The sequence below is a fragment of the Delphinus delphis genome, chromosome 3 (genome assembly GCF_949987515.2).
Source record: "Delphinus delphis chromosome 3, mDelDel1.2, whole genome shotgun sequence".
NCBI classification, from domain to species: Eukaryota; Metazoa; Chordata; class Mammalia; order Artiodactyla; family Delphinidae; genus Delphinus; species Delphinus delphis.
This window is the reverse complement of record NC_082685.1, coordinates 131,613,442-131,639,392: the sequence shown is the minus strand read 5'-3', so window position 1 is coordinate 131,639,392 and position 25,951 is coordinate 131,613,442. Positions and strand designations below refer to the sequence as shown.

The 25,951-nt window shown below is 41.3% G+C and overlaps 1 protein-coding gene across 6 annotated transcripts in view; it reads right to left on the bottom strand.

The window, feature by feature from the left end:
- The window catches only part of ARL15 (ARF like GTPase 15), a 407,251-nt gene that overhangs the window by 350,274 nt on the left and 31,026 nt on the right, over positions 1–25,951 (bottom strand). For 5 of the 6 annotated variants that reach the window (XM_060009495.1, XM_060009496.1, XM_060009497.1 and 2 more), the window contains exon 1: positions 11,361–11,731. The exons of the other annotated variant lie outside the window; for it this stretch is intronic. In XM_060009495.1, coding sequence (XP_059865478.1) covers positions 11,361–11,406 — 46 coding nt within the window. In that variant the 5' untranslated portion in view covers positions 11,407–11,731. Of the gene's footprint in view, positions 1–11,360; positions 11,732–25,951 lie in introns of those variants that run through there. 6 annotated transcript variants of the gene reach the window in all.

Genomic DNA, 25,951 nt, shown 5'->3' with positions numbered 1-25,951 from the left:
CAGACTGTTAGCACAAGCCCACCCAGATCATTCAGATCCTCATTCATCTGTTCATTGCACGGATAAGAAACTACACGTCAAAAAAAGTGGTCCTGAGTGCCGTGTAACTTGCTAGTGGCAAAGTCCAGGTGAAGATCTTCCCTCCTTGACCCATGGTCCAGATTCTAGCTGTACAATTACTTCTCAGGACACTGTGAATTACTAAAACTGAAATGTTGTAAGTAAGGCTCTCTCCAGGTCAAGAAGAATAAAATGGCCAAACTAAAACTAGCTTTTCTTAGACCTAGTGGGAAATGTGGAAGACAATACAGATTTATTTTTTTAAAAAAAAAGGAAAAAAGCTTTTAATTTTGAAGTGTTTCCACCCTAGGAAAGACAAAACACAAGGCTTAATTCCATGAGAGAGATGGTGGGAACCTTGAGGAGGAGTAAATGGAAGCCACCCAAGAAAGTTTATGCATCAGGTCTAATTGCCAGAACTGCCTGGACCCCCCATTTAAGAAGAAAGATCAACATGTATATTACTTATATCCTAAACATTAACCTCATTCATTTTTGGGTATATAAGACATGAAGATTATTAACCCTGCTTCAAGAAAGATACTTAAATGCCTCATTTCAAAAATGTTAAAACAATCCTTTTAGAACACATCCAAAAAACTACCAATTCTTCCTTCAAATCAACGCCTATAATTACTCTCATTTCTTATCCATTCTTAAAAGTCAAATTCCTGGTCTATCTTTTCTAGTCTTAATTGTTACAAGATGCTCATTGGCCCTGCCAAGTTCGAGAAGTGGAAGACATACAGATATAGTGTGTGTGTGTGTGTGTGTGTGTGTGTGTGTGTGTGTGTGTGTGAGAGAGAGAGAGAAAGAGAGAGACAGAGACAGAGACAAAGGACAAGGCAGACACTGTATGAAGTACTTCACATGAATAGTATTACCACTTCTACTACTCAAAACACCCCTATGTGTTATTTTCTCCATTTTATAGAAGAGATCGGCTTTTCGAAATCATCATCAGGATGAGAAACAAGTTTGATTCAAGTAAGTAAACGCCTGATTTTGCAGTCTCTGAAGTGGAAAGATTAAGGTCCAGTGACTTCTGATGAGGAGACATGAAGGTCCCTAAGCAGAAGAGGGCTTGTGACCCTGGGGATCTTGGGGAGAGAAATGACGGTGGAAGGGGGAGCAATGTAGGGACGTGGGTGGTACAGAAGGTCCCAAAAGACCTCAGATGGAGAGCTGGCTGGGGTTACTGAGGGACCGCTGGAGATGGAGCAGGGTCCAAAGGTACTGGGGAGAGAGCCACACTGGCTGTGGAGCGGACTGGACGTCCCTCTGCTAGGGTCCAAGACCAGGTTTGCTCTGGAGAGCTCCAGAATTACAAGTGGGCACACAAAAGGTCACTGGGACCACGATTCCAGCCTAGCTGAAACACAGTTCACTCTCTGAAATGAAACAAATTGTAAAAGACAAGGTCCAACTTTGTCAGTGTTGGAAGTAGTTTAGTTTTCCTATACTTAGTAATCTACCTTCAAAGATGGTTCCAATGAAAGGCTATATTAAGTCAAATCATTCTTTTTTTCCAAATTATTGACCACCGCTTGAGAAGGCTAAAGAAATCTAACACTGCCAATTTGCACAGAAGCCTAGGAAGTGATTCACTTAAAACCCCCTCCCAATTTAGGCAAGAAAAGAAGAAAAGCAAACAATGATGTAAGGCTTTAATTAGTGCCTCGCACTTTTTATGACAAAACACATACTTCAGAGCTTCTAAGGTGGCCCAAAAGACTCTTAAGCATGCTTTGAACTGAAATAAAAAAGATAAACATCTATAGGCTTCTGACAGACATTTAAGTATTTTCACTTAATTAACCCATGCTTTGCTGAGGATGCTTTTTCACATACATACCCACACTAAGGAAAGCCAAACTCCAAAATAATGGACTATTAACACTGGTCAATACAAGTCTGTGAGGTTTTCACCACAGCACCCAGAGATGGCAAAACAAAACTGAGACAGACCCCTGATAAACTTTACGGTTGAAATTCCTATGGCATCTTATGTGCACCCTAATATGTTTCTAATACTTAAAACTGTGGCTCTTTAAAGGGATGTTCTCAGGATCACCTGGGAAGATTTTCCTAAATACCTCAGACCCACTGATTCAGAATCTCCAGGGACAGGAATTCCAACAAGGAGATTTTTATCATGTTCCTTGGTGTCTACTACACTTTCCTGGTTAAGAACACCTGTAACATAATAAGGTAAACCCAGAGTGACCCCAGTTAAGAATACAATCAACTCTAAAGCAGTGGTTCTCAAGCTTGTCTGCACATTAGAATCACCTGGGGGAACATTTACCCACCCCGCCCCCCCCCAATGTCTCACCTACACCGAACACTGATTAAGTCAGAGTCTCTGCAGGTGAATCTGGCCACCGGCCTTTTTTAAAGCTACTCATGCAATTCCAACAGCCTGTCAACACTGACAACCACTGAAGCAGCAGAGGGTAACTTCTACCCACTGTTTTAGTTAAGTGCACACTGATGGTTGTAATTGTATGCATGCAAAGAGCTGGCCCATGCAACTATCTGATGAATAGTAACTTATAATGCTCTGAATTTCTCCATATTGGAACAAAACAAATGGTACTCCACGTTACCATCAAAATGCAGGCTAGTGCTGAGAAGCTACAGCCCTTGGAGGAAGTGGCACAACTGTCTGAGGCATCGGGCAGATCTCAGACACGAAGCTAACTGGGTGACAAACGTGCTAAGAAACTCCTAAGCGCTCTGAACGTTCAATAAAAGGTTTCTGGCACCACTCCAGGCAAAAGATGTACTAGTCAGGTAGTTAAGAAAAACTTTCTTTACAGAAGAGACTGGCATCAGTTAAGTCACTTTGTGGAAAGAAACAGTTCATTTCTTCAAACCCTTTCGGTTGCAAAAGAGCATCAGGAAAGTTCTAAAGTGCAGGTTTTTAGATGCTTTCTGTTGCTCTTTAGAAGGAATACATTTTGCTGCTTAGAAACTCACCTATGCTTTTGCTCCCTGAACTTGCTGAGGTTCTGGTAAACAAAGCTTCAACAAAGACACCATCCTTTGAACCAAGTTTAAGCCTTCTCCACCAGTTTGGCCACTGACAGGCTCCGTGTCAGGGGATGAGGGTCAATCAGGATCGGTCAGAGTGACATGATGGATCAGAGAGCTGGGTCACACCCACTCCCACATGGTACCAAGAGCAGTGCCCAAGTAATCAACATAATCAACACCAGGATGGGGAGTGGGGAGGGTCCTTAAGAAGGTTAAGAACTGATTAAAAAACAAAGTATCACCAAGTGAAAATCTAAGCTCATTCAACTCAATACAAGCAGGTTCTTTGCCAAGCCACAAGAGAAAACTGAAGTAGGCTGATGTTAAAGTTATAGTTAATTATATAATTTAGATAAGGAATCGGTTTGTTTAAAAGTAGGACACATTATAAGTAATTGTATAAGGTTAAGCAAACAGTGAGATTATCAGTACTTTTCTACGATAAAAGAACTTCCCCCAAATTCTGGCAATTTTTAAGCTAAAAGAACTTCCCAAATTTTGGTAGTCTTTTAAGATCACCAACATATTTCTTAAGAAACAGGTCAATCTAGTATTGGGAGATGAAGACTAGGAGAAGGGCCGGGGTGGGGGGGAATATAGTCAGAAAAACTAGACTATCGTGTACAAATTTTCTATCAATTTTTTTTTAAAGTCTCCTGTGGATTAAATTAGGGATTGTCAAACACTGTTCCCAGGGAACAGTGATACTCTGTGTCTTGAAGAGAGGTATTCTGCTACCCAAAATCAGATCATGAAGATCCCTTGCCAGCTAGCAGAGGGGAAAAGTTAACAAGATTGTTCAAGATGTGCTTACCTTTTTAACCTTAGGTACTTGCTGTATAGCATGTCTACACCAGCCTCTGTTATATAAGGAATCTGATTTAATATAAGATTATATAATTAGTTATTTGACGCTTCCCCCCACCTCCAACATTCTGGAGTGTCACAGAAAGAATGTCATAACTTCTAGGGGCTCTGTTACTACTAAATGAGTTTGAGGTCCAATTAGAGCAATAGTATGGAGTCTGTATTTTTGTTTCTGACTAATCTTAACATATAAATTATAAAGAACTTGACAGAAGAAAAGTAACAGCATCTTTTAGTATAATGGTTCTAAATCACAAAGATCCTCATGATGGTTTTGCATGAAAGGTCCTTGCAAAATATTTCTGATCCACAGTGCCTAGCTTGGTGTTTGACACGAAGTAGGTACTTAGGTAGTTCGTCCTGAGGATGGAGACATGTGAACAGATACATATGTCCTTAAGTTACTTGGCCTGCGTGGCCTTGCTTTCCTCATCTGGAAAAGGTCAAGATGGCAGGGGGTGGGGGTCAGACAGGGGGAGTTAAGTGTTGTCACAAAATTGATTGCTTCTGCAAAATGTAATAGGAACTTGTCATTTGCAAATCATCTTAGTACAGGATGCTTTTTGCATTAGAGCACGTTGTGCTCTTCTTTCTTTTCTGAACACTAGCAACATCTAAGTTCCTTTCCAGTCCTGCACAACTCTTTGCCTGCCTTTCAAAATCCTCACCCCAGCCCTGTCATGATTTGCATGTGTTTCTATCATGTCCGTTTAGAGACAGGATCTGGAAAGAAAAGTGAACCATGATCTTGAGCCAATTATGGGCAGGACCTGGTAACCTTGTTTTCGCTACTCGAATCTTCAATTCTAGGAATTTATGTTCCCAGGAAAAGACTAGCTACTGACATGGACACATATATAATTACTTTAGATAATTTTCCAAACTCTAATCCAAATCATTTTTCTTATTCTTGCACTTACTCTTTGTTTTAATGGCTGGAAAGGGAAGTGTTAAATTAATTAAACAAGGGAGCCATTAGACTGAGGTGGCTTAAATGCCTGAGTAGCCTCCATAAGGAAACCTAAGCCTGAAATGCTTCAAAATCAAAACCTAAGGTCAGCTGATCATAATCAGTCAACCAGGTTTTCCAAAAAAAAATGCAACCACTTAAACTATAGCCAATCAAATCATTTCCTTGTTTTGCTTCTGCCTCTTTTCTATAAAAGCCTTCCCCCTGTCCCTGTTGGTGGATCGCTCCTAACCACTTCTGGTTTGGTGCTGCCCAATTCAAATCAGTAAGCGCTCAAATAATCTCTTCAAGTTTTTAATGTGCTTCAGTTTATCTTTTAACAGATGTTAAAAAGAAATGTGACAGAAACAAAAGGTAATGTAAAGAGTTTAAAATATGCTAATCACCCTATAAATAAATGCATGGAAAAATACAACTCACTAGTAAAAGTGCAAATTAAAAATCATTATTAGTTTGATAAAAGATATTTTAAAAATTAACACAATTTTATCTTAAGTGGTAAAGATTTTGTTTTGTTTCCCTTTAAATTATAGTACCTAGACTTGAGATAAGGAGGTCTACAAGAGGGCAATCCCTTGCATGCCTAGCTGAAGTGCAAAGTGTATGTCTCTGGAAGGATACTAGTAAAACATATTGGGGAGGGAAAAAAAACCTTCAAATGGTCCATACCTTTGACTCAATAGTTTCACATCTAGGAACTTATATTACAGAACTAATCATAGATGTTTATATTAGAAATGAGTTACTGCCTACCCTGTCCATAACCCCATTAGGGCAATCCCACCCCAAACCAAGGCCCAGCAGACTGATCCAGAGGCAAGTCCTTCACCCAAGAGGGACTCAGCTAACACCTGACTTGTGACCTGAGCTAGAAAATAACTGGGCCAAATTCCTCTCTATTAGGAATTCTTATTTGGGCGCTAAATCGTCCTTGTAGGCTTTGGATCTAAGGGGCTATGAGCCAGGGTCAGGACCAGTGACCGCGTGGAGCCAACTTCAACATAAATAAGTTGTTTGATTCATATTTGTAATAATCATGTATTTAATTTCAAAATTAAAAAGAAATGCCAAAATATTTGGTCAGAAGTAACCCAAGTATCTGGTTGCTTGGCAGTGAAGAGGCTATTGGTTTCCTGTTGGTAAAAAGCTGCCCCCTTTCTAAGCCCACATAAAGTAAGGATCTCCAGCAAAACAAGGGTAGGTACTTGTTTCCAGACCACAATTGTCGGTTTCTTCTCTCCCGTTGGTTTCTTTTCAGAGCTGTATATAAACTCAGGGGTATTGACTTCCATTATTTGCTGCCAAAAGAATAACACCTTGTATTTGCAAAACATACTTCTGTGGAGGTAGGGGAAGTGTTTGTAGACATCAGCTAAGTCAGCCAGAATGTCAGAACCACAGGTTGCTGGTGCTTAATGCACTTGAGACATCAACCCATCCTCCTACAGCAGATGGATACTCACAGAGGGGCATCAAACTTTTACTCTATTCATGTATGATTTCTAGCTAGCCCCATTTAAAGCAAAAAGGATCTGAAGCCGCTTACAATTAAAGAGAAAATTGGGATGTTGGGAAAAGCATAATTAGAAAGTTTTAAAGAGGTATGCTCTAGGAGCATCTGCCTTCTCTTGGAAGTCCTGGATCACAAACTGATCCTAAATCCAAACATAATTCCCACACTATCCCCAGAATAGCTCCAGAATACACAAACTCCCACGGCACTTGAACTCTGGCTTGGGCCAGAGTCCCCAAGGCAGCTCAAGATCCTCTGGAGCAAAGGAAAGCCACTCAGATCAGAAGTGGGGTGGAGGGACAGGGGCTTGAGACGCAAAGCCCAGGTTCACCCTAAGAGTCAGTGATCAAGCCAGAGCTGCTGAGAAGCATCAGGACCACAGGCCCAAAGGACCCACCCAGAGACCCCCCCTGGGCCAAGATGAGGTGGGTAGAGGGCAGCACGGCGGTAGGATGGGAAAGCCATGAGGCCAGAGGTAGCTGATGTCACGGACTCCGCGGGGCACACATCTTTTGAGACATAAAGAACAATACAGACCAAGCCAAAGGGGAATGGCAGTACTGTACTCAGGCCAGGCAGCGACTTCAACCCTCAATTTCCAGTGGAGACACAGCCCCCGACTCCTGCCAAACTCTGCTCTCAGCTGTGAGTTCAAGGCCAGGGTGGCCTACAAGGGATGGGGCGATCATACAGAGGGAGCCTAACAGAATGCACCTGGGCTAGCTCAGAGCCAACCCCACACCCATCACGAATCTAAACAAGGAGCAGAAAGCCTGGCGCGACCCAGTGAGAACTCACACATCTGAACAGGAAAGGCCACACTCCCCTACCACCACCGCCAACACACACACACACGCGCGCGCACACACACACACACACATATACACACACACGCTCTTAACCTTGGGGTTGGCTGCTGTCAAACAGTTCTGTTATCAATTCCTGACTATTCATGCAAGAGGCATAGATACCTAAGTAAACTAAAAAACTATTGATCATCCTAAATCATTTCTTTCCAGGATTAAAAATGTGATTTTGCAGTAACTCAGTATTTCTGTTGATTCACTTACCCTACACATCTCCTCCTTCCCAACACTGATATTAGTTGAAATTCTCTGAAATGGACTGAAAGGGAAATCTATGCATAGGTTAGAGGTGAGTGAGAACTAATCTAAATCTAAACCGCCCAGGATCTTAACAGGCTCTCATAGTTAAGAGGTTATACATAGCCAGACATGCAAAAATCAACTGTATCTTATACACTGCAAGGGAGGTAAATGACTACAATACATCTTACCTCAGAGAAAAAACAAACATATAGAATGACCGAGTAATCTGCTCTCTGACAAACAGAACAATCAGTAGTGTATAACATTATAATATGTTCTTAACAACATCGCTTTTAGTTAGCAAAATGTTTTCTCACTCCAGGCCAGCAACCAGACTGTAATGCAGATACCAAACATTAACCAAAAAAAAAAAAAATCACAGAAAAGGCTGTCTACCCAGAACACCCTTAGAGTTTACACCCCCTTGACTGGTACAAGTGACTCAGTTACTACAGACACACAAAAATGTGACAAGTGCTAGAATTTATTCTGCAGTCTGAAATCATTTCCCCAAATGAACCAACACGTGTTAGCTTTCAAGTTGGACGCAAACCTTTGCTCAAGACCTGGAGGGGAGGAAACACCTAACGCACTCCCTCAGCCATCCCACCACGAGATGCCCGGTATGGCCACCCTTAATGTCGCCCCTTCTGAATGTGCATCCTGTGTTCTGCACTCTTCTCCCTACACCCTTCCCACCCCCACCCAGAGCTGCCTAGAGGTACAAGCCAAACCACGTTTCTCTACACAGAAAGGGAAGAAGAGCAAGTGTGGTTCCTCCAACCCCAATTCCCATGGTCCCATCCTTATCTCAGGATAGCTGGCGCTCTCACAGCCCATGCAGTTTTATCTTCATGGTCATAACTACACAGGTACCAAGCTACCACTCCCTCTTTGACATCAGATTCATTACAATGAATTCCAGAACTCCAAATTGTTTTCTTTAGAGATGTGTAAAGGTACTATCTGCTTCTTCCGAGTCTGTTCTCTCGCCTTTGGAAGCCCAGGAACTCATTAAAGACTCAAGTCTCAAAGTAGACACAAATACCAAAAGAACAACAGGGCTCTCTGGTGAAGCTGACTTACTATTTAAGAAATAAAAATCCTCCTGATTTCAACCCATATTTGAGAAAATTCCTTATGAAATGCACAGAGTATTTTCCCTGTCTTAGAGGGGCAGAGTGCTCTAAACAGGATGAAACTCAGGTTGTTGTCAAACATGAGACTCTGACAATGACTCAAGGGTCATCCTTCTGGACACAGAATCATAGAGTTGGACGAAACTTGCAGGTGCCATAGTCAAACCCCTTGTTTTACAAATGGGGATGCCAAGCTCAGGAGAGATGAAGAAATGGGCCCCCAATCATATAATCATCACTTTTCAATGTATCCCAATCTGAGTCATCAATTAATGACACTCCCCAATTCCCCCAAATCACCCAAGCTCAGTACTCAGAATGCACCTAGTTAATGAGTAAACCCTGGGCTTCTCTGCATAGGCCTTAGCAGTATGAGCCAGAGAAAAAAGTTTCGCCTCTCATCTCACCTCCTGGAGGGTGACAGGTCATGGGAAGCAAGACCTGCTCTCATGTGCTGGGAGTGAGGGGCTGCAGAGGGATAACAGTGCTTCCCAGGTCAGAAGGTAACTCCAACATGACTTCCCTACGGACCCAACAGGAGTGCATCACAGTGTCACTGGGGTCATTAACAACACAGCACTGCCAGTCACATCCATCCCGTGGGAGAATGCCTTGGACCGTGATGACCTGTAGGAGGTGACACTTTCTTCTTGCCAACTACACCCATTAATAGACCTCACTGTTATTTTAAAATGCCTGGTGTTCGTGGTTCACAATCCAGTTGGACCACATGATTTAACAAGTTAGATTTGATAAGATGTCCCACCATGTTCAAATTTATCAAGCTAACCCAGAAGGGCCTTCCAGAATAATCAGTTGTATGGCTGTTAGCACAACTGACACCATCTAGGACCCGTACAGTTCCTCCTGTCCTTCCACTGACCCTACCTGGGACTGTAGCGTGAGGTAAATCACTCCTCTGTTGTCAAGGGCTTTATAGTTAATAGATACTGTTTAATAAACATTACGACCAAGTGGCCTGTACGCTCTGTTAGTCCCCAAACAATGATGAAGACCTTCATGGACATACTCTCAGTACCCACAAGACTAGTTACACATTCATACATCTTGACTTAGGAATGCACTTCCAATTTCCTAGCACGTACCCCCATACCCTGGGTTAACTTTAAAACTGTCCCAGTGCCCCCTCGGCGGTGCAGAGTACAGCTGCGAATGCCTCCAATCATTGTCTAGCTGATCCAGATTCCACCCTGTAAGTTATCCTAGAAGAAACTGAGCCATTGATTATATGGAGCTGCCTAGTTTTCCGGTCTCAATCTACCTTCTCATTTCAGTGGGCGCTTTTCATTCCCTCCATCCTCCAACATCAGTAGTTCCCTCAAAGGGTCAGGATGCTGTCTTACCTCTAGAGTCTAGCACTTTAATTGACATACAGTAGATACTCAATAGATATTTGTCAAATTGAACTGGTCCTATGTTGGTTATGGAAATACTGGGACTAAATATGCAGAAAAAAACCCAGAGAACTTCAATAGCCTGGGTTTTAATTTATTACATGTGTAATCATACAGCATATGCACTGAAAATATCCTTAGAGAATATCCACTCTAGTTCTCTTTTACCTAGCAGAAAACAGGCTCAGGACAGGTAAGTGAATATCCCATATTTACCTGTTACAAAGCTGGACCCCACCCTTCTCTCTCTAATACACACACACACACACACACACACACACACACACACACACACACTCACACACACACACACACACACACACACACCACACACCATTACTACCACCTCTTTTCAGGGAAAATAGGAAGTCATTTGCTCTTATCATCTAGGAATGAACAAGCAAAAATTCCAATGAGACTCTAGTTAATTGGATTCCCAATTGAGGTTTCACATTAATGTGCCCCAGAGGATAATGTGCTATGTTTAAATTAATAGTGTAATAAATTAAATTAATACTTAATGTGCTACATTTATCCATGATATTGCATGTTTTCAATACAAGGTCTCCCCTGAAAATCATCAAGTCAATGGAAGAATGTGTACTCTGAGATGAAAGCTTATATGCATGTTAAGGGCCATTTCGTTTCAGGATCTGCTATCTCAACCTCTTTCATTTAAGAAATCTATTTTCCAACAAACCTTTCTATACATAAAACATCCATCTCCCACACACAGTCCTAAATTTAAATGGATATTCCTGCCTCTCTTCAACAACCTTTTTTTTTTTTCCCCTAAGATTTAAGCCACCATCTAAGCTTCTGGTTTCGATGCTGCTTTACAAATGAAGCTGGATTCACAAGAAGCAGAATTAGGGCTGATTTTTAGTGAGAGTTTCATTCAAACTTATCATTTTCAGAAGAGAACAGCAAGGCCCAGATTATAAAATATTTTGCCCAACATTATTCAAGTAAACAGCAGGGCCTAAATCAGAACCTGCCTTTGCAATCCACAAATCTGCCTGCCTTTAGGGCATTGATTTTTAGACTCTCAAAGGACTAGTACCGAAAAACTGTCTCTTCCCTAAAACATGACCAAACCCCAGTAATCTATTTTCATTCCTTCATTAATAACCATACTCCTATTTCATATTCCATGTCTAGACTGCTAGGTTTTGTTCTTTCTTCCCATGACAGCAATTATTTTCTCCTATCTCTAATAGGTAAAATAATGGTAAAGTATACTTATCTTTCCCTCCTGCCAGCAAAGCTGAGAGCCCCTTCTTGTACTCTTCATGTGAGCTCATTAAAATGAACATTTTTTAAATTCTAAATCTGTTAAAAGTTTTATCAAAGTTCTACATTAGCTTAATTCCCCCCCAACACACACACACACACACACACACACACACACACACACACACACGCAAAATTCAGTTTGTGATCCTTTCAAAGTAAAAGTTTAGACAGGAAATTAGATGATGAAATTCAGCGAAATGAACAGGCACTTTAATTCCTCTTGCCGGGCACCAGCAACAGAAAGTAGCATTTGGGAACATAATGGACATAACAGGAGTCATTGGGCAGTAAAACTTCTGGCTTATCTTTTCCTCTAGGTTGAATTCATGTGATGGGGTGGAAAATCAGGATAACAATATAGCAAATTTTCCATACTGCTGCCTACAATCGTTGGGGAAATGTTAAGGCAGAGATTACAGGACCAATGGCATAGCACTGTGTTGTTTTGGTTTTTTTTAAACGTTAATCATAGGCTAAAGTGAATTATGCATTTATAAAAAATAAAAGCACAAAAAAATCTAATATTAATGATTCTGTGATAACCCAACTATAATTAATAGTTTGCATTTTGAACCTGTACCAGATAAAGCTGAAATGTAGTTGAAATGTCCCAGTTAATCTATCACTGTCACTGTTAACAAATGAAACAAGACTAGAGCATTCAAATATAATGAAGCATATTTTGTTAAAAAATCTTTCTACCTCCACAGCAATGACAGTAAAAAAGGAACCACAATTTTTAAAAGATAAAGACTAACCCCAATAAAGATGTTAAAATAAATAAATAAATAAATAAATAAATAAAAAGATAAAGACTAAAGGGAAAAGGTAGTATTTTAATCATGGAGTATAAAATAATGAGATGAATGTATGCTTCCTAGCCCACTGTCCAGAACCCAGAATCATATTGTGACTTATCAATGTTATTTTTAGTGACCAGCTGACAATTTGAGTGTACTTGCCTTCAATTTTGTTGAAAGCGAAGAACTGAAAATGACTTAACTGGTCATATTAGAGTTGTTCACTTCCTCAACACCATTTTGAATTTTTCCTTTGTTTTGTGCCCTGCAGGTTTTTATATCTGAGGCCAATACACCATGAAAAGACTCAGAAGTAAGAGCACTGGCTTCTCTCTTAACTGGAAGTAGGGTAGTTGTGAAAGGGGGGTGATAGAAGAATTTATATAGATGGACACTTATTTCCTTAACAATCATCTCAATGCCAGCATACCTCTTAGAATGTCTTTGTGTATCCCAGGGGCAGGTATTACCAATTCTAACCCACTGATTGGAGCTCTGTTCATGCATTCATTCACTCCAAAAATATTCTCTGAGCACCTGCAACATGTCAGGCACTTATCTAGGTACTGGAGGTACAACAGTGAACGAAACAAGTAAGACTCCCTGCCTTCATGGACCTTCCAAGTCAGAGTGCACAATCTGTGAAATGTGTGATTGGTGCTATAGCCGGAGCTGCCCGAGTCTCCTGGAGTCTGGGCAAAGCTCTCCCTTTTCCCCAACCCAAAGAACCATATACCTATTCGGTCAATGCATAGTTATTGAGCACCAACTACATGCCAGAGCCCTAGCTAAACTCAAAGGAATACGGAGGACATAGACTGATTCTTCAATATACAATAAGCATAAAGCCTCTCATTCAGATTCACTTTGTATAATATTCTAAGTCAATGTTTAAGTAAATTTGAGTTCTACAAAGCAAAGACCAAATGATCACCAGGGTCAATTATATTCTCTATATACATAATATTAATCTACTTGCTCTGCTTAAAATCTAAAACACAATTGTGTTCCCAAATTATGGATGTAAGTAAACATATCCTTGATAGTGACTGCATTCTAAAATAATTTTTAAGCCTTGACAAAAACAAGTTATTTTCCCTATCAAGACAAAAGTACTAGTCTTAAGGACTAAACACTGAACATTTGTCAAGAAAACAGTCAGGACTTCCCTGGTGGTCCAGTGGTTAAGACTCCGTGCTCCCAGTGCAGTGGGCCCGGGTTCCATCCCTGGTCAGGGAACTAGATCCCACATGCCGGAACTAAGATCCCACCTGCCGCAACTAAGACCCGGCACAGACAAATAAATAAATAAATATTAAAAAAAGAAGAAGAAAAACAGAAAAAACTTTAAACAACAAAAAAAAGTCAATCATCTGTGAAAAGAGACAACATAAAAATACGCATTTCCTAGGGTGGAAATTTCCATCAACCAGACACACTTTTGTTAAGGACCACCATGTCATTTATATTGGGAAATATTAAACATTTTAAGTTCCTAAGTTAAATGATTCTACACGTTTATCAAGAACAGAGCCCCTCCACCTAACCACACAGCTACAATTGATAATAACCAAATGAAGCCTTCCAAAAGGCCTTTGTAAAGAATGATCCCCATGTAACTAATCAATTTTCTACTGCCTCTTTTTTGTGTTGCCTTTTAAATCAGGATATCTACAGTCAAGAAATGAGAAATATTATACTTCATAAATAAAGTTGAGTTAACAGAGAATATATAATTAGAATTTCTTCTCCACTCGTGATAATAGACTTGCAGTTATAGCCACTATTTCATACCATTAAGCCTTGAAAGTGAAGGCAGCTAGCACACCCTGAAAGCTGAACTCTTAACTCTGCTTTCAACTGCACAACAGCCTAACCAAGAGAACAACCTGGAATAGACTATATTGTTTATTAACACTGGAACCCAAATGAAGGAAAATGCTCTCTAAGGTTTCATCTAGATCAAAATATCCCAAGTCAAAAAAAAAAAAATTTCTGAAACTTCAGCAAGCTGTATTGAATTTAGATAGTCCCTTGCCTGACCTCAAAATACGGTACAAAGTTATAAAGATATAATATAGATGATGTCGTAAATGCATAAAGGATACTATAGCCTCTAAGTAGGGTGTAGTCTGTGAATTCTGGGTAAAGCTAGAAAATATCAGCCCCAGATTTAGGTTTTAAATAAATTTTAAAAAAGATATCAACCACCAATGATAAGATAAATTGGCATCATGTACCCCTAATGAGATGCAATGAGGATACGATGTCACCTCCATAATATTCCTGCCAAAATTTTTAACATGAGTCTAATCATGATGGAACAGTTACACAGGTCTAAACTGAAAGACGTTCTGCAAAATAATTGGCCTGGCCCTTTCAGAAATGTCTTTGAATAAAAGACAAAAAAAAAAAAAAGAAAAGAAAATATTAAGAAACTACTCTAAATTCAACAAAGTCATATTGAACATCTACTGCCTGGAGTGTAGTAAAGTGTGTTGGGTAAGGGTTTAGAATTCAGCATAAATCCACTCAAATTCTGGCTCCAAATCCCGTCTCCACCATGCGGAAAAGACATTTAAGCACACTATGCCCCTGTTGTCTCTCTATCAAATGAGGATAATAATAGCGCCTTCTTCACAAGATTGTAGAGAATTAAATGATTTCACCTATAAAGGCCTTAGCACACTTAGTAAGTGCTCAGTAAATGCCAGTGGTGATAAATAATGATGTTGGTGGTAAAGAGCCATCAGATGCTGGGGGTAAAGGGAGAAACAGAATGACAGGGTCATTGCCCTCGGTGAGCTTACAGTTAGAGGAAAATTAACAGGAAATTCTAAGACTGTGAAATACAGGTACTTTGGCTGGTGAAAGACTCTAGAGTGCAAAGACAGGAACACCTTAGAAAGAGCATTTAATCCAGGTATTGGAAGTCATGGAGGGCTTCCCAGAAGAGGCGTCAGCTCACCATTCCAGGATGAGAGGAGAGCACGTACAAAGTGCTGGAAGTAGAAAAGAGAACAGACCAAGAGCTGAAGATAGATGAGTATGCCTGGAATATACAATGCTGGAGGTGGAAGAGGAGATAGAGAGAGAAGGCTAAATGGACAAGCAGGGTCAACCCACGCAGGGCACCTTATGAACTTTGTTAAGGATTCTGGGCTTTAACTTAAGAGCCATGGGAGGCTACTGAGACATTTACAGCATAAGCAGAAATGCATTTCACAGTTATGCTGATTACAGAAGGTAGAAGTGGATTGGGAGGGGGCAACATTGGAAAGGGATGACCAGCTAGGAGGAGCTTGTTAGGGTTTTCCAGGCAAAAAATAGTGGTGCTAGAACCTGGGTAATAGCAGCAAAGAGAGATGACTAGGATGGGAGAGGTCCAAACCTGGGGACCGATAAGATGATGAGGCCGGGGAGAGCTGAGGACTGAGTTCAGTTCCTGGCATGGCCGCTGGGTGCACTGTCGCGCCAGTCACGGAGAAAGGAAGCATGGGCCATGAGCGGGTTTGGGGTGGGAAGAGAGTGGGGTCAGTCGGGTCAGACTCAGCGTGAAGGGCCACCCGAGTGGAGCTGTGCTGGAGTCACAAAGGTCTGCAGCAGACAAGCCTTGATGGTGAGAGGAAAGGATACATTCTACATTCCCCAGAATAAAACACCTAAACCAAACAGATTTTATCTTGTTCTCATATAGGCTCCAATTTCAAAAGATGATTTAAAAAAAAAAAAAAGCATGGCATTCCTGTCAATCTCACACATTTCATGGTGTAACTCTCTTACTGTATAAACAGAGAGTTGATGGATATTTGTGGCTCTCAACAAGTTCATTAAACCTCAAACTTTAAATCCCCCGCCAGGAAAGTTAGCAACATTAGCCAGATATTCTTGCTCTACTTGAGCACATTATTTTGTTTATTAAAGAAAGCAAGCAATCATCAACTCTCACCTCCTAGATTATAAAGCATATAACCTTCCACTTACACCCTTCAAAATAAAATTGTCAAAATACAAATGTGCACTAACCACGTGTCTGTGCGCAAAAGTACATATAATATGCTGATACGTGTAAATAAAATACTAGACTTGATCTTGGCCCGTAAAGCCTCAGTTATCCACCCAACCAGAAGGCGGACTTGTCACAAACACAAAGTCACTCTTGTTGCCCCACTAGGTGCTCATTCAACGTGTGCACTGGCAATGGCTACCAGCAATGCTGACTCTCCTCCACACCTTCCTCAGGGTATACTGCCCTGTGTGAAGCTGAAGTGCAGATCAATTTGCCTTAGCTTATTTCCTCACGAGACAGCAAATTGTCCCCCAATGTCCATTCTCTTCTCCCCATTAGGAACAGAACCCCCAGAGTCTTAGCTCCTCACCAGAGCCCCCATTTCTAAGCCTCTCCTGCAGTGACACAGTCATGTGACTCAATTTCCGGGACTTGGGAGGTGAGGGGAAGTGTGTAGAACTTCCATGTCACACCCATAAAGGGAACTGCTTGGCCTCCATTCCTCTTTCCCAAAAACCTAACAGACACGGGAGTGGTGAGCTGTCTTCAACCTGCACAGGAGCAGAATAAACTAGGCAATGGAAGAACATGCTAGAAGGAGCCTGAGTCCCTAAAGGACTCATGAAGCAAAGGGCTAGATTCCAAACTGACTACCAGCTTAGAATCTGATATGAAATAGAAACTTAACTCTGTTTAAACCACTGTTATTTTGATCTTCACTAAAACAGCCAAACCAATAACTTAATTCATTTCCGTTCCATTAAGGTCTCCAATAATGCTGAATTTCAATTAACGTGTGCCTCCCTTTGTCTTGGAGCTTTTCATTTCTTTATTAGGACTGCAGACATCTCAGCATCCCACACAATTTACAATAAATATTTAATCTGGAGCCTTCAAGGAGCACAGAAAACAGGGACAGTCAACACCATCCTCTCCACATGGTCATGTATCAAAGCTGCCCTTTAGTTTGTTCCCAGAGCATAGACTTGCAGAGCCCATCTGCAGGACTGCCAGTCTGTCTGACACGTGTTTAACCTTGGTGTTTTACTGACAGTAACATCCTAAACCCGGCATCAGGATTGCCTACCTTGATTTCCTTTCCCTCCAGGAATGATGACAGATTTTACTGAGTCCTCTATACTTTCTTCTTTGGTGCCTGTGGTACACAGCATGCTGCTTCCCTTCTCCTCCTCCATGAGATGTTCATGTCCTAATCCTCAAAACCCATGACTATGTTACCTTACGTGGCAAAAAGGGGGCGTCACAGGTGTGATTAAGCATCTTGAGATGGGAATGGGAAGGTTGGCCTGGATTATCCAGGTGTGCCCAATTTAATTACCAGGGTCCTTATAAAGAGAGAGAGAGGATTATTAGACGTGTTAGAGAAGATGTGATGACAGAAAGAGAGATGTGGCAAATGGAGAAGCTGAAGTGATGCCACTGCTAGAAGGGGGCCAAGAGCAAAGGAATACAGGCGGCCACCAAAGGTAACGATCAGATTGTCCTCTAGAGCCTCCAGAAAGAATGCAGCCCGGCCAACATCTTGGTTTTAGCCCAGTGAGACCCACTTCAGACTTCTGACCTTCAGAATGATAAGAGAATAAATACATGTTGCTTTAAGCTACTAAATTTGTGGTAATTTGTCTCAGCAGCAAAAAGGAAACAAATACAGTGTCCTTACAAGTGGCACTATATGTTGTAAAACCTCAAAGTTTAGGGCAGGATTTGTTCAGACTTAAAGAGCTAGATTAAAATCAGTTTCAATAATATACAATATTACTAACAGTATTATTAATAATGATATGCAACTGTTGTGCGATTTATTCTAATAGGTAGCCCTCCCTGCCCCTCCTTAAAAATAAAGTCAAAGAAGTTGAATATGAGCATTGTGTGGCAGGTACAAGCAAATGTTACAGCTCGGTAAAAGGATAATCACTACCCACTACTGAATGCATCTGTATCTCAGGATGAATCTACATGCCATTTTCACAAATGCTGTTATTGTTGTAAATGATGTATGTTTTCTCTGCTAGTAAAACAGCATTTGATACTTTCTGCAAAGTCAAAAGAAGAATTTAAAGAGTTTTTAAAGCTCTTATTATTAACCAAAATCACTAGCCACACACAATATTTTACTGCTATTATTTAGTTCAAATCTCATTCATCACTAGATTGAGTTTTAGTTCACGCAGGGGTTGGGTACGGAGAGGGAACAATCAGCCCATAGGGTCCGTGTGCTTCAAACAGTACCATCCTGGAGGAGGCAAGATTAACTGGCCCGGCTTCATTCATCTTGGCCTCCGAGCTTTCAGGTTTTTGTTGTTGTTGTTGTTGTTGTTGCGGTACGCGGGCCTCTCACTGTTGTGGTCTCTCCCGTTGCGAAGCACAGGCTCCGGATGCGCAGGCTCAGAGGCCATGGCTCACAGGCCCAGCCGCTCTGCAGCATGTGGGATCTTCCCGGACCAGGGTAGGAACCCGTGTCCCCTGCATCGGCAGGCGGACTCTCAACCACTGCGCCACCAGGGAAGCCCCGAGCTTTCAGTTTTGACCAAAGGGGTTCGCACTCCAACAAGGAAGGTGGCTAGATGCCCAAATGACCACTCCAATCCTCACCCCACTTCAAGCCACCACCAGCTGGTTGTCCACCACGGTGCTCTGGCTCTGATAACAATAACAGTTCCCAACTCAGAGACGTCTGGGAACAACTGCAAGTCCCTTTGAGGGTATTTACCCCGACATTCCAAAGGGGAGTCCTAAACTATGCCCTAGCATGCCCTCTAGCCCAGAGTTAATCCACACCTGACTGCCAAAGGTTCATTTCAAGATCACTTTCTCAAGTATGGCCTGTTGCCATTGCTCGAATTTCAAAAAAAACCATAGACCCACAATTGTGATGTAAACTCTTGGCCTGGACTTACTTCCCCTTCTTCTTCCTGACCAGAACCCAGTGAATGTTGTTTAATACCCAAAATAGTCTAGATTCTCATAACAGGTCTTCTTTTGTTTCAAAAACTAAATTACCTCTTTGTAAGACGTCAGGATATCACATTTGAGAGAACACACTCTGTCCTGTGCTACAGGGCACGGGAAAGGAAGTTATCTCCTCAGAACAGATGCTTCATCTAAAGACCTTCTTCTGTTTTGCTGTTTCAATTTGTCCTAGCATTTGGGTTTGGGAGCGGCTATCACTCCATCACTGATAGTGCGTACGTTTCTCTACCCACGCCTTAAGATCCCTGCCTAGAAAACTGAGGTAGGATTTGTTTTCTTCAGCTTCCTGAGTTAAGGCACTCTAAACAAGCATCATTTCCTTTCGATGTCTAGAGAAAGCTCTGTCCACTCCAAACACTGGAGAGAAAAGTGGATGTCATGCAAAGGACAGCCTTTGTTTTCTCTGAGTAATGGTTTTCATTAAACTGTTTAGTATATAAGGTTCAGTATGCACTCACCTGCATACAACACATTTACTTTTTTTAAAAAATAAATTTCTTTATTTTATTTATTTTTGGCTGTGTTGGGTCTTTGTTGCTGCGAGCAGGCTTTTCTCTAGTTGGCGGCGAGCGGGGGCTACTCTTCGTTGCAGTGCGCAGGCTTCTCATTGTGGTGGCTTCTCTTGTTGTGGAGCATGGGCTCTAGGTGTGCAGGCTTCAGCAGTTAAGGCACGCAGACTCAGTAGTTGTGGCTCGTGGGCTCTACAGTGCAGGCTCAGGAGTTGTGGCGCACGCACGGGCTTAGTTGCTCCGCGGCATGTGGAATCTTCCCAGACCAGGGCTCGAACCCGTGTCCCTTGCATTGGCAGGCGGATTCTTAACCACTGTGCCACCAGGGAAGCCCAGCACATTTACTTTTATACGTTGGAAGTTTTCAGCGTGTCTGTCCTGTATACATTCCATTTTGGTCTTGGCTCATTTCAGATTACGGATCCCAAATATGTAAGAAGTACGGCTTTTCTCTCCTTAGTTAAGTGCTTAAGCTGCTTTTTAGCAACGTTAGAGGCATATAGAAATAAAAGTCATGTCAACTACCTATCACCATCGTCTCAGACATTCACCCATAATCTTTAGTTTCCTCCTCTACTTTGTTTTACTTAAAACTTAGCATTTCTTTTCAACAGGTACTTCTAAGTTTTTCATGTTTGTTTATGTTCTTTATTTACAATTCACAAGATTTTTTTTTCCCCTCCCTGTTTTAGTCTGCTTGGGCTGCTGTAACAAATTATGAAAGAATGGGTGGCTTAAACGACAGACATTTCTCACAGTCCTAGAGTTAGAAGTCCGAGATCAGAGTGCCAGCACAGTCGGGTTCTGGTAAGAGCTCTTTCCCTGGCTTATGGAAGGCTGCCTTCCTGATTCACAGCACAGGGAAAGAGAGAGAGCAAACTCTCTGATGTCTCTTCTAAGGGTTAATCCCCTCACAAGGACCCCACCCCCTCACGACTGTATCTAAACCTAATTTCCTTCCAAAGGCCCCATCTCCAAACACCATCACACTGCGGGTTAGGGCTTCGACACGTGAATTCTGGGTAGGAGCACAAATCTCTCCACAGCACTCTCCTTTAAGGACAATTTTTATCTGCCTTAGAATTAGTCCACAGCAAGAGCTTCTTCACTAAATAAACAGAGATGAGCACCTGCATGGTCCCAGGCCCAGGCTAAGTGCTAGGTAATCGAGGATGACCAAGCACCATTCCTGACATCAACAGTCCCGGTGTTCTCAGGCTCTAGTGGTAAATACACTGTTGTGTTGACTTCCCGCGGTGCCCACACTCAGATCTCCCGTCTAGAGAAGCACAGCCGGCTGACAGCCTCGAGCGGCCACAGCTGCAGGCATTCGTGCTGAGACGGTACTTCTGCTGGGCTGCTGCCAGCCAGTGCCCGGGCACTCAGAGGTCCTGGAGTTGGGCCTTTCCTGCACATCATGGGACTCCTCAAACAGGCAGCTTTGTTCAAGGACACCCCCCCCCATCAACAACAACAAAAATACTAACAAAGTAACTTCAGATAAACAACAGAAAACATGTCTAGCCCCAAGTAATCTAACTGGGGATAAATGTCACCCAATTTTGTTTTGAGATGGCAAATATACACAAAATCCAGCATCTTGAGGGAAAACATAAAATACATAAAAAGATACTCAGCTGAGACAAGCAGCTAACACAAGTGAGAAAAGGAATAAAGAAAATGTGCTTTTTCTAAGTTCAAACTAAGGCAAAACTGAAAAGGGTGCTCACACCAATATAACTGAACAGATAGCTACTGAGCACCTACCGTGTGCCAGACGCTGTGGAAGGTACAAGGATAAGCACAGCTAGGCAATCTGTGGTCATATCTTTTACTCAGAGCTCTTGCTTCATTCATTCTAAACAATTTCCCTAAACTTCTTGTGCACACATATTCACACTCCTCTGTGCAAGGTGGATGAGAAACAAAATCACCTTAAGTCTTTTTAAACCCTTCCACAGAAAACAATTTGGTCTTCAAAAGTAAACATCATTCCATTTCCTGTTCACTCTCAGAATCCCCTCCCTAGGCCTTCAAAGGGAAAAAGTCAAGATACTTTGTCACTGAGTCTTTACATTAGAAAAGTTCTTTAATGGTCATCTACATAGACACATCCCTATATTTCTGAATTACGAAATGGGCTGGCTCACGGCACTGGAGTCAACTGACAGACTCATATAAAAAAAAAAATTCCAAAATACACTAACATTTTCTATATTTTTGTGTTGTGAAGTATATCATACATACAAAAAAGTATATGAAGCAAATGTGTTGTTTAAAGAATAACTATAAAGCCAGCACCATGTGCCCACCATTCAAGTTAAGAAGCAGAACATCACTAAAACTTTTAAAGCCTTTTCCTCGCCTCCACTTTCCTAGAGCAGAATTTCTCAGCCTCAGCACTGCTGACATTCTGGGCCAGATAACTACTAAGTGCTTACCCAGTGTATTGCTGGATGTTTAGCAACACCCCTGGCCTCCGCCCAGTGGATGCCAGTAGCATGCCACCACCACCCTCGGGAGAAGCAACCAAAAACGTCTCCAGCCATTGCCACATAGCCCCTGGAGGGCAAAATCGTCACCCCCCCACCCCCACCCCCGTCGAGCACTGCTGCCCTAGAGGTAACGACATCCGAATTTTTACATTTCTTTATAATTTATCTGTCTATTTATGTAACCTTAAAACAATGTATTGCTTAGTGCTGCCGTTTTCAAACATTGTAGAAATCAAATCATACTGCATGTATTTTCCTGTGATTTGTTTTTTAATCAACATTATATTTGTAAAATGTAACCACTGTGTATTATAGCTGTAGTTCATATATTACTTTTAGTTTATAATGTTTGCTGCTGTACGGTATCCTATGAAATTAACTAAAATGCCACAATCCAATCTATTACTGATAGACATTTGCATTATTTCTAATATTTTCCTTTTATGAATACTTCTGCTGGAACTTTCCCTGCACAGGTCTTCTTATAATTACGCAACAATTTCTCTGAAGTACACACCTAGGAGTAGATTTGCGCGGGTCATAGAACATTCTGGTACTCAACTTTATTATTTTCCGAAGTGGCTGTATAAATTTACACTCTCACCAGCAGTGGAGGACAATTCCCATAGCTCCATACACTCTCCAGCACGCAGTTCTTCATTTATACTTTCATGACATTTGGTACTGAAAAAATATACATTGCTTACCGTGTAAATGCCAATTCTACAGACAGCAAATGAGATCTGGATACATTCAGACATTCTCTACAAGATTAAAATAAGAGATTACAACTAAATGTTTGTTCCATAGAACTGACTTCTCCCCTCTTGTCTTGCTTCTCTCTCTAAAGAGAATCTGTTGTCTTTTGACACCTGCTTTACGAGCAAGTGGCTGAAATTTTTTCCTTCTGCTTTTTCTAGGCCAGCTCAAATAAAACAGAGATAATAAAGTATGTAGCATAGTGCCTTATCATGGGACTATAAAGCAGATACTTCAATCTCTAATTCAACAGCATAATTTAAGGAATGTGATTTATTGTAATCATTTGATTACATTTCTTTAAATCCTGCTCTAATATCTAATTTTCAATGATTAATTCTTTGACTGCTAGAAGTAGTTTTATAAGCACTTATTTTTTTTTTAGTTCAATTCTTACTAGATCATAAATGTCTACAATGCTTACAGAAAACTAACCTTTGTTAAAATAAAAAAAAAGTAAAAGCTCTTGGTTATATACTAAAAGTTTTGAATGGACTGAATTTAAAGAGAAGCCTAAGGTCCTTGGTCTCAGAATATCAATGACAGCACTCAAATTAGAGTTCACAATTTCTCATACCCAAATCAAGTTCAGACTCCTAAAGCTCATTTCCACTCACAATACCTTGTATACCAAACACGAGTATTGATTTATTGCCTTTTCTTTAACTGGAGGAATATTTTTAGCACATTAAATCGGTATGTAGTCAAAACAACTCTAACTTTATACAGTCCAACACTGTTATTATGGTTTACTGCTGGCAAGCAAAAGCTTCTCTGTGGAGTTTATAATGCCCAAATCTGGCAATCATGGTTGTATCCGCTGCACCAAGGAAACAGAGACACAAGATCCCCGATTCCCATGGTAGCCAAAAAGGCTTCCAAAGAGATGTTCCTTCGGAAGAGAAGGCCAAAAACTCGTATCAGACTGATTCTGCAAAATGATCCAGCCTCTTCAGATGGCCATAAGAAACTAATTCTGTATGATTAAAGGAATTGGTAAGGAAAATATTGAAAGCCAAGGCTACATTGCATGGACATGCAAAATTAAAAATTACAGCAATGGAAAAACCAAACTCATGAGATAATTTGTTGTGTAAAGTTCTTAAACTCTAAACTTACAAAAAGTTCCAGGTGCTACTGTTCACATGAATGGCTGACGATTTAATATTGGGGATCATTTCTATTATTAAGGTATCATACCACCATGGCACTATTGGGTTTCTTTATTCTGCATAAAATACACTACTGGAAACACCCCAGGGCAATGCCACTGGCCTCCTCAGAGCTGAATGACAGAATACTCACTACCTTGCCCAACGTTTATTCTCCCTTCCACCTTTGGAAATTACCCTGATTTTTACTTTTGTACAAAATGAATTATTTAACAGCTCTCCCAGTAATCTGGAAAGCTTATTTTCCCCAAGTGAAAGATAACTATCTTATTTTATGTCACCTGGAACAAGAGTCTATTTCCCCGCCATCCCTGGAGCTGGGGACTGTCGCGTGACTCAGTTCTCTGTAATGAGATGCATAAAGTGAAGGATGCGTAAAGTGAACTGACTCTAAGAAGGACCCTTTTACTCTTCTGCCTTTCCTACTTCTTCTTCTGCAATTGAGATTTCATGTAGCCCCAGCAGGGGCCTTAGATTGGGAGGAGCCCCGAGAACAGTGGACACGGGAAGTGAAGCCCAAGGATGAGCAAACCTGGCGACTCAAAGGGCAGTGGAGCTGCCATACCTGCCTCCTCCAAACTGTGTACATGAAAGAGAGATAAACCTCTAATTTGTTTAAAGACTGTGTGTCTCTCTCAACCGACTAACCCTAACTGGTACAGAGCAATACTCTAAGAAATAGTCAGTTTTAACAAGCGGGTTTCCCCGGGGCCTTAAAAGAAAGAGACCCAGCATTTGTCATTAGAGCTCTTTTTAAGAGCTTAATCTTAAAAACAGCTTGACCTTTTAAAGGGGGGAGACGTATTTATTCTTCAGTTACTAAAAACCTACTTTCCAATCCTTTTCACACTCCCAAAATGTACAAGTACTGTTACTGGGATTGCCAAAATTATTACCCTTGAAAACCCTCAACTTATTTTGTGTAATTTTTTTCTCACTAGCCGTATTTCCTCCTTCTCTCTAACCTCTAATCCTTACAAATACTGCCTTATCCCTGAACATCTGACCTCAAACCAAGCAGCACATCTATTGCTCAAACTCCAAATTCATTCTAACAGTAATGTTCTCGGGAACGGGCTTCTTTACTCTCATTAGAGGGAGTCGAATAAAAAGAGATATTTAAAAGCATAATGAAACTTCTTTGGGTCATGCTGTAGGAAATGGTTATAAATTTTAAATGATTAGTTCATATTCTTTCCGTATATAGATGCTCTATTGGCAAGAACCCATTTTAAAAACCCAGAGGACAGGGGCTTCCCTGGTGGCACAGTGATTGAGAGTCCGCCTGCCAATGCAGGGGACACGGGTTCGTGCCCCGGTCCGGGAAGATCCCACATGCCGCGGAGCGGCTGGGCCCGTGAGCCATGGCCGCTGAGCCTGCGCGTCCGGAGCCTGTGCTCCGCAACGGGAGAGGCCACAGCAGTGAGAGGCCCACGTACCGCAAAAAAAAAAAAACAACCCATGGGACAGAACGCATAGCTTGGAATGAAAGATGAGTAATCATCCCCAAGGAAAGAATGGATCTCTACCCTAGATAAACTCTGACCCAGTAGCCTCTATACCAGCATTGATAAATCTCCGTCTAGACTCACCTGAGGAAGAACGAAAGGATATTATTTCAAAAGCAATAACCTTCAGAGTAATCGCACCTTCTTTGCTGCCTCATCTGATGAAAGTGCAGAAAAGAAGTGCTGTCAAGAGCAAGTCACAGATTGGTTACAGTCTGTTAAGACAGGGCTACAGAAAAAAAAAGTCTAATCCAGAGAAAGAGAAAAGGAATACTCAATTTGAAATTAATATGATTACTT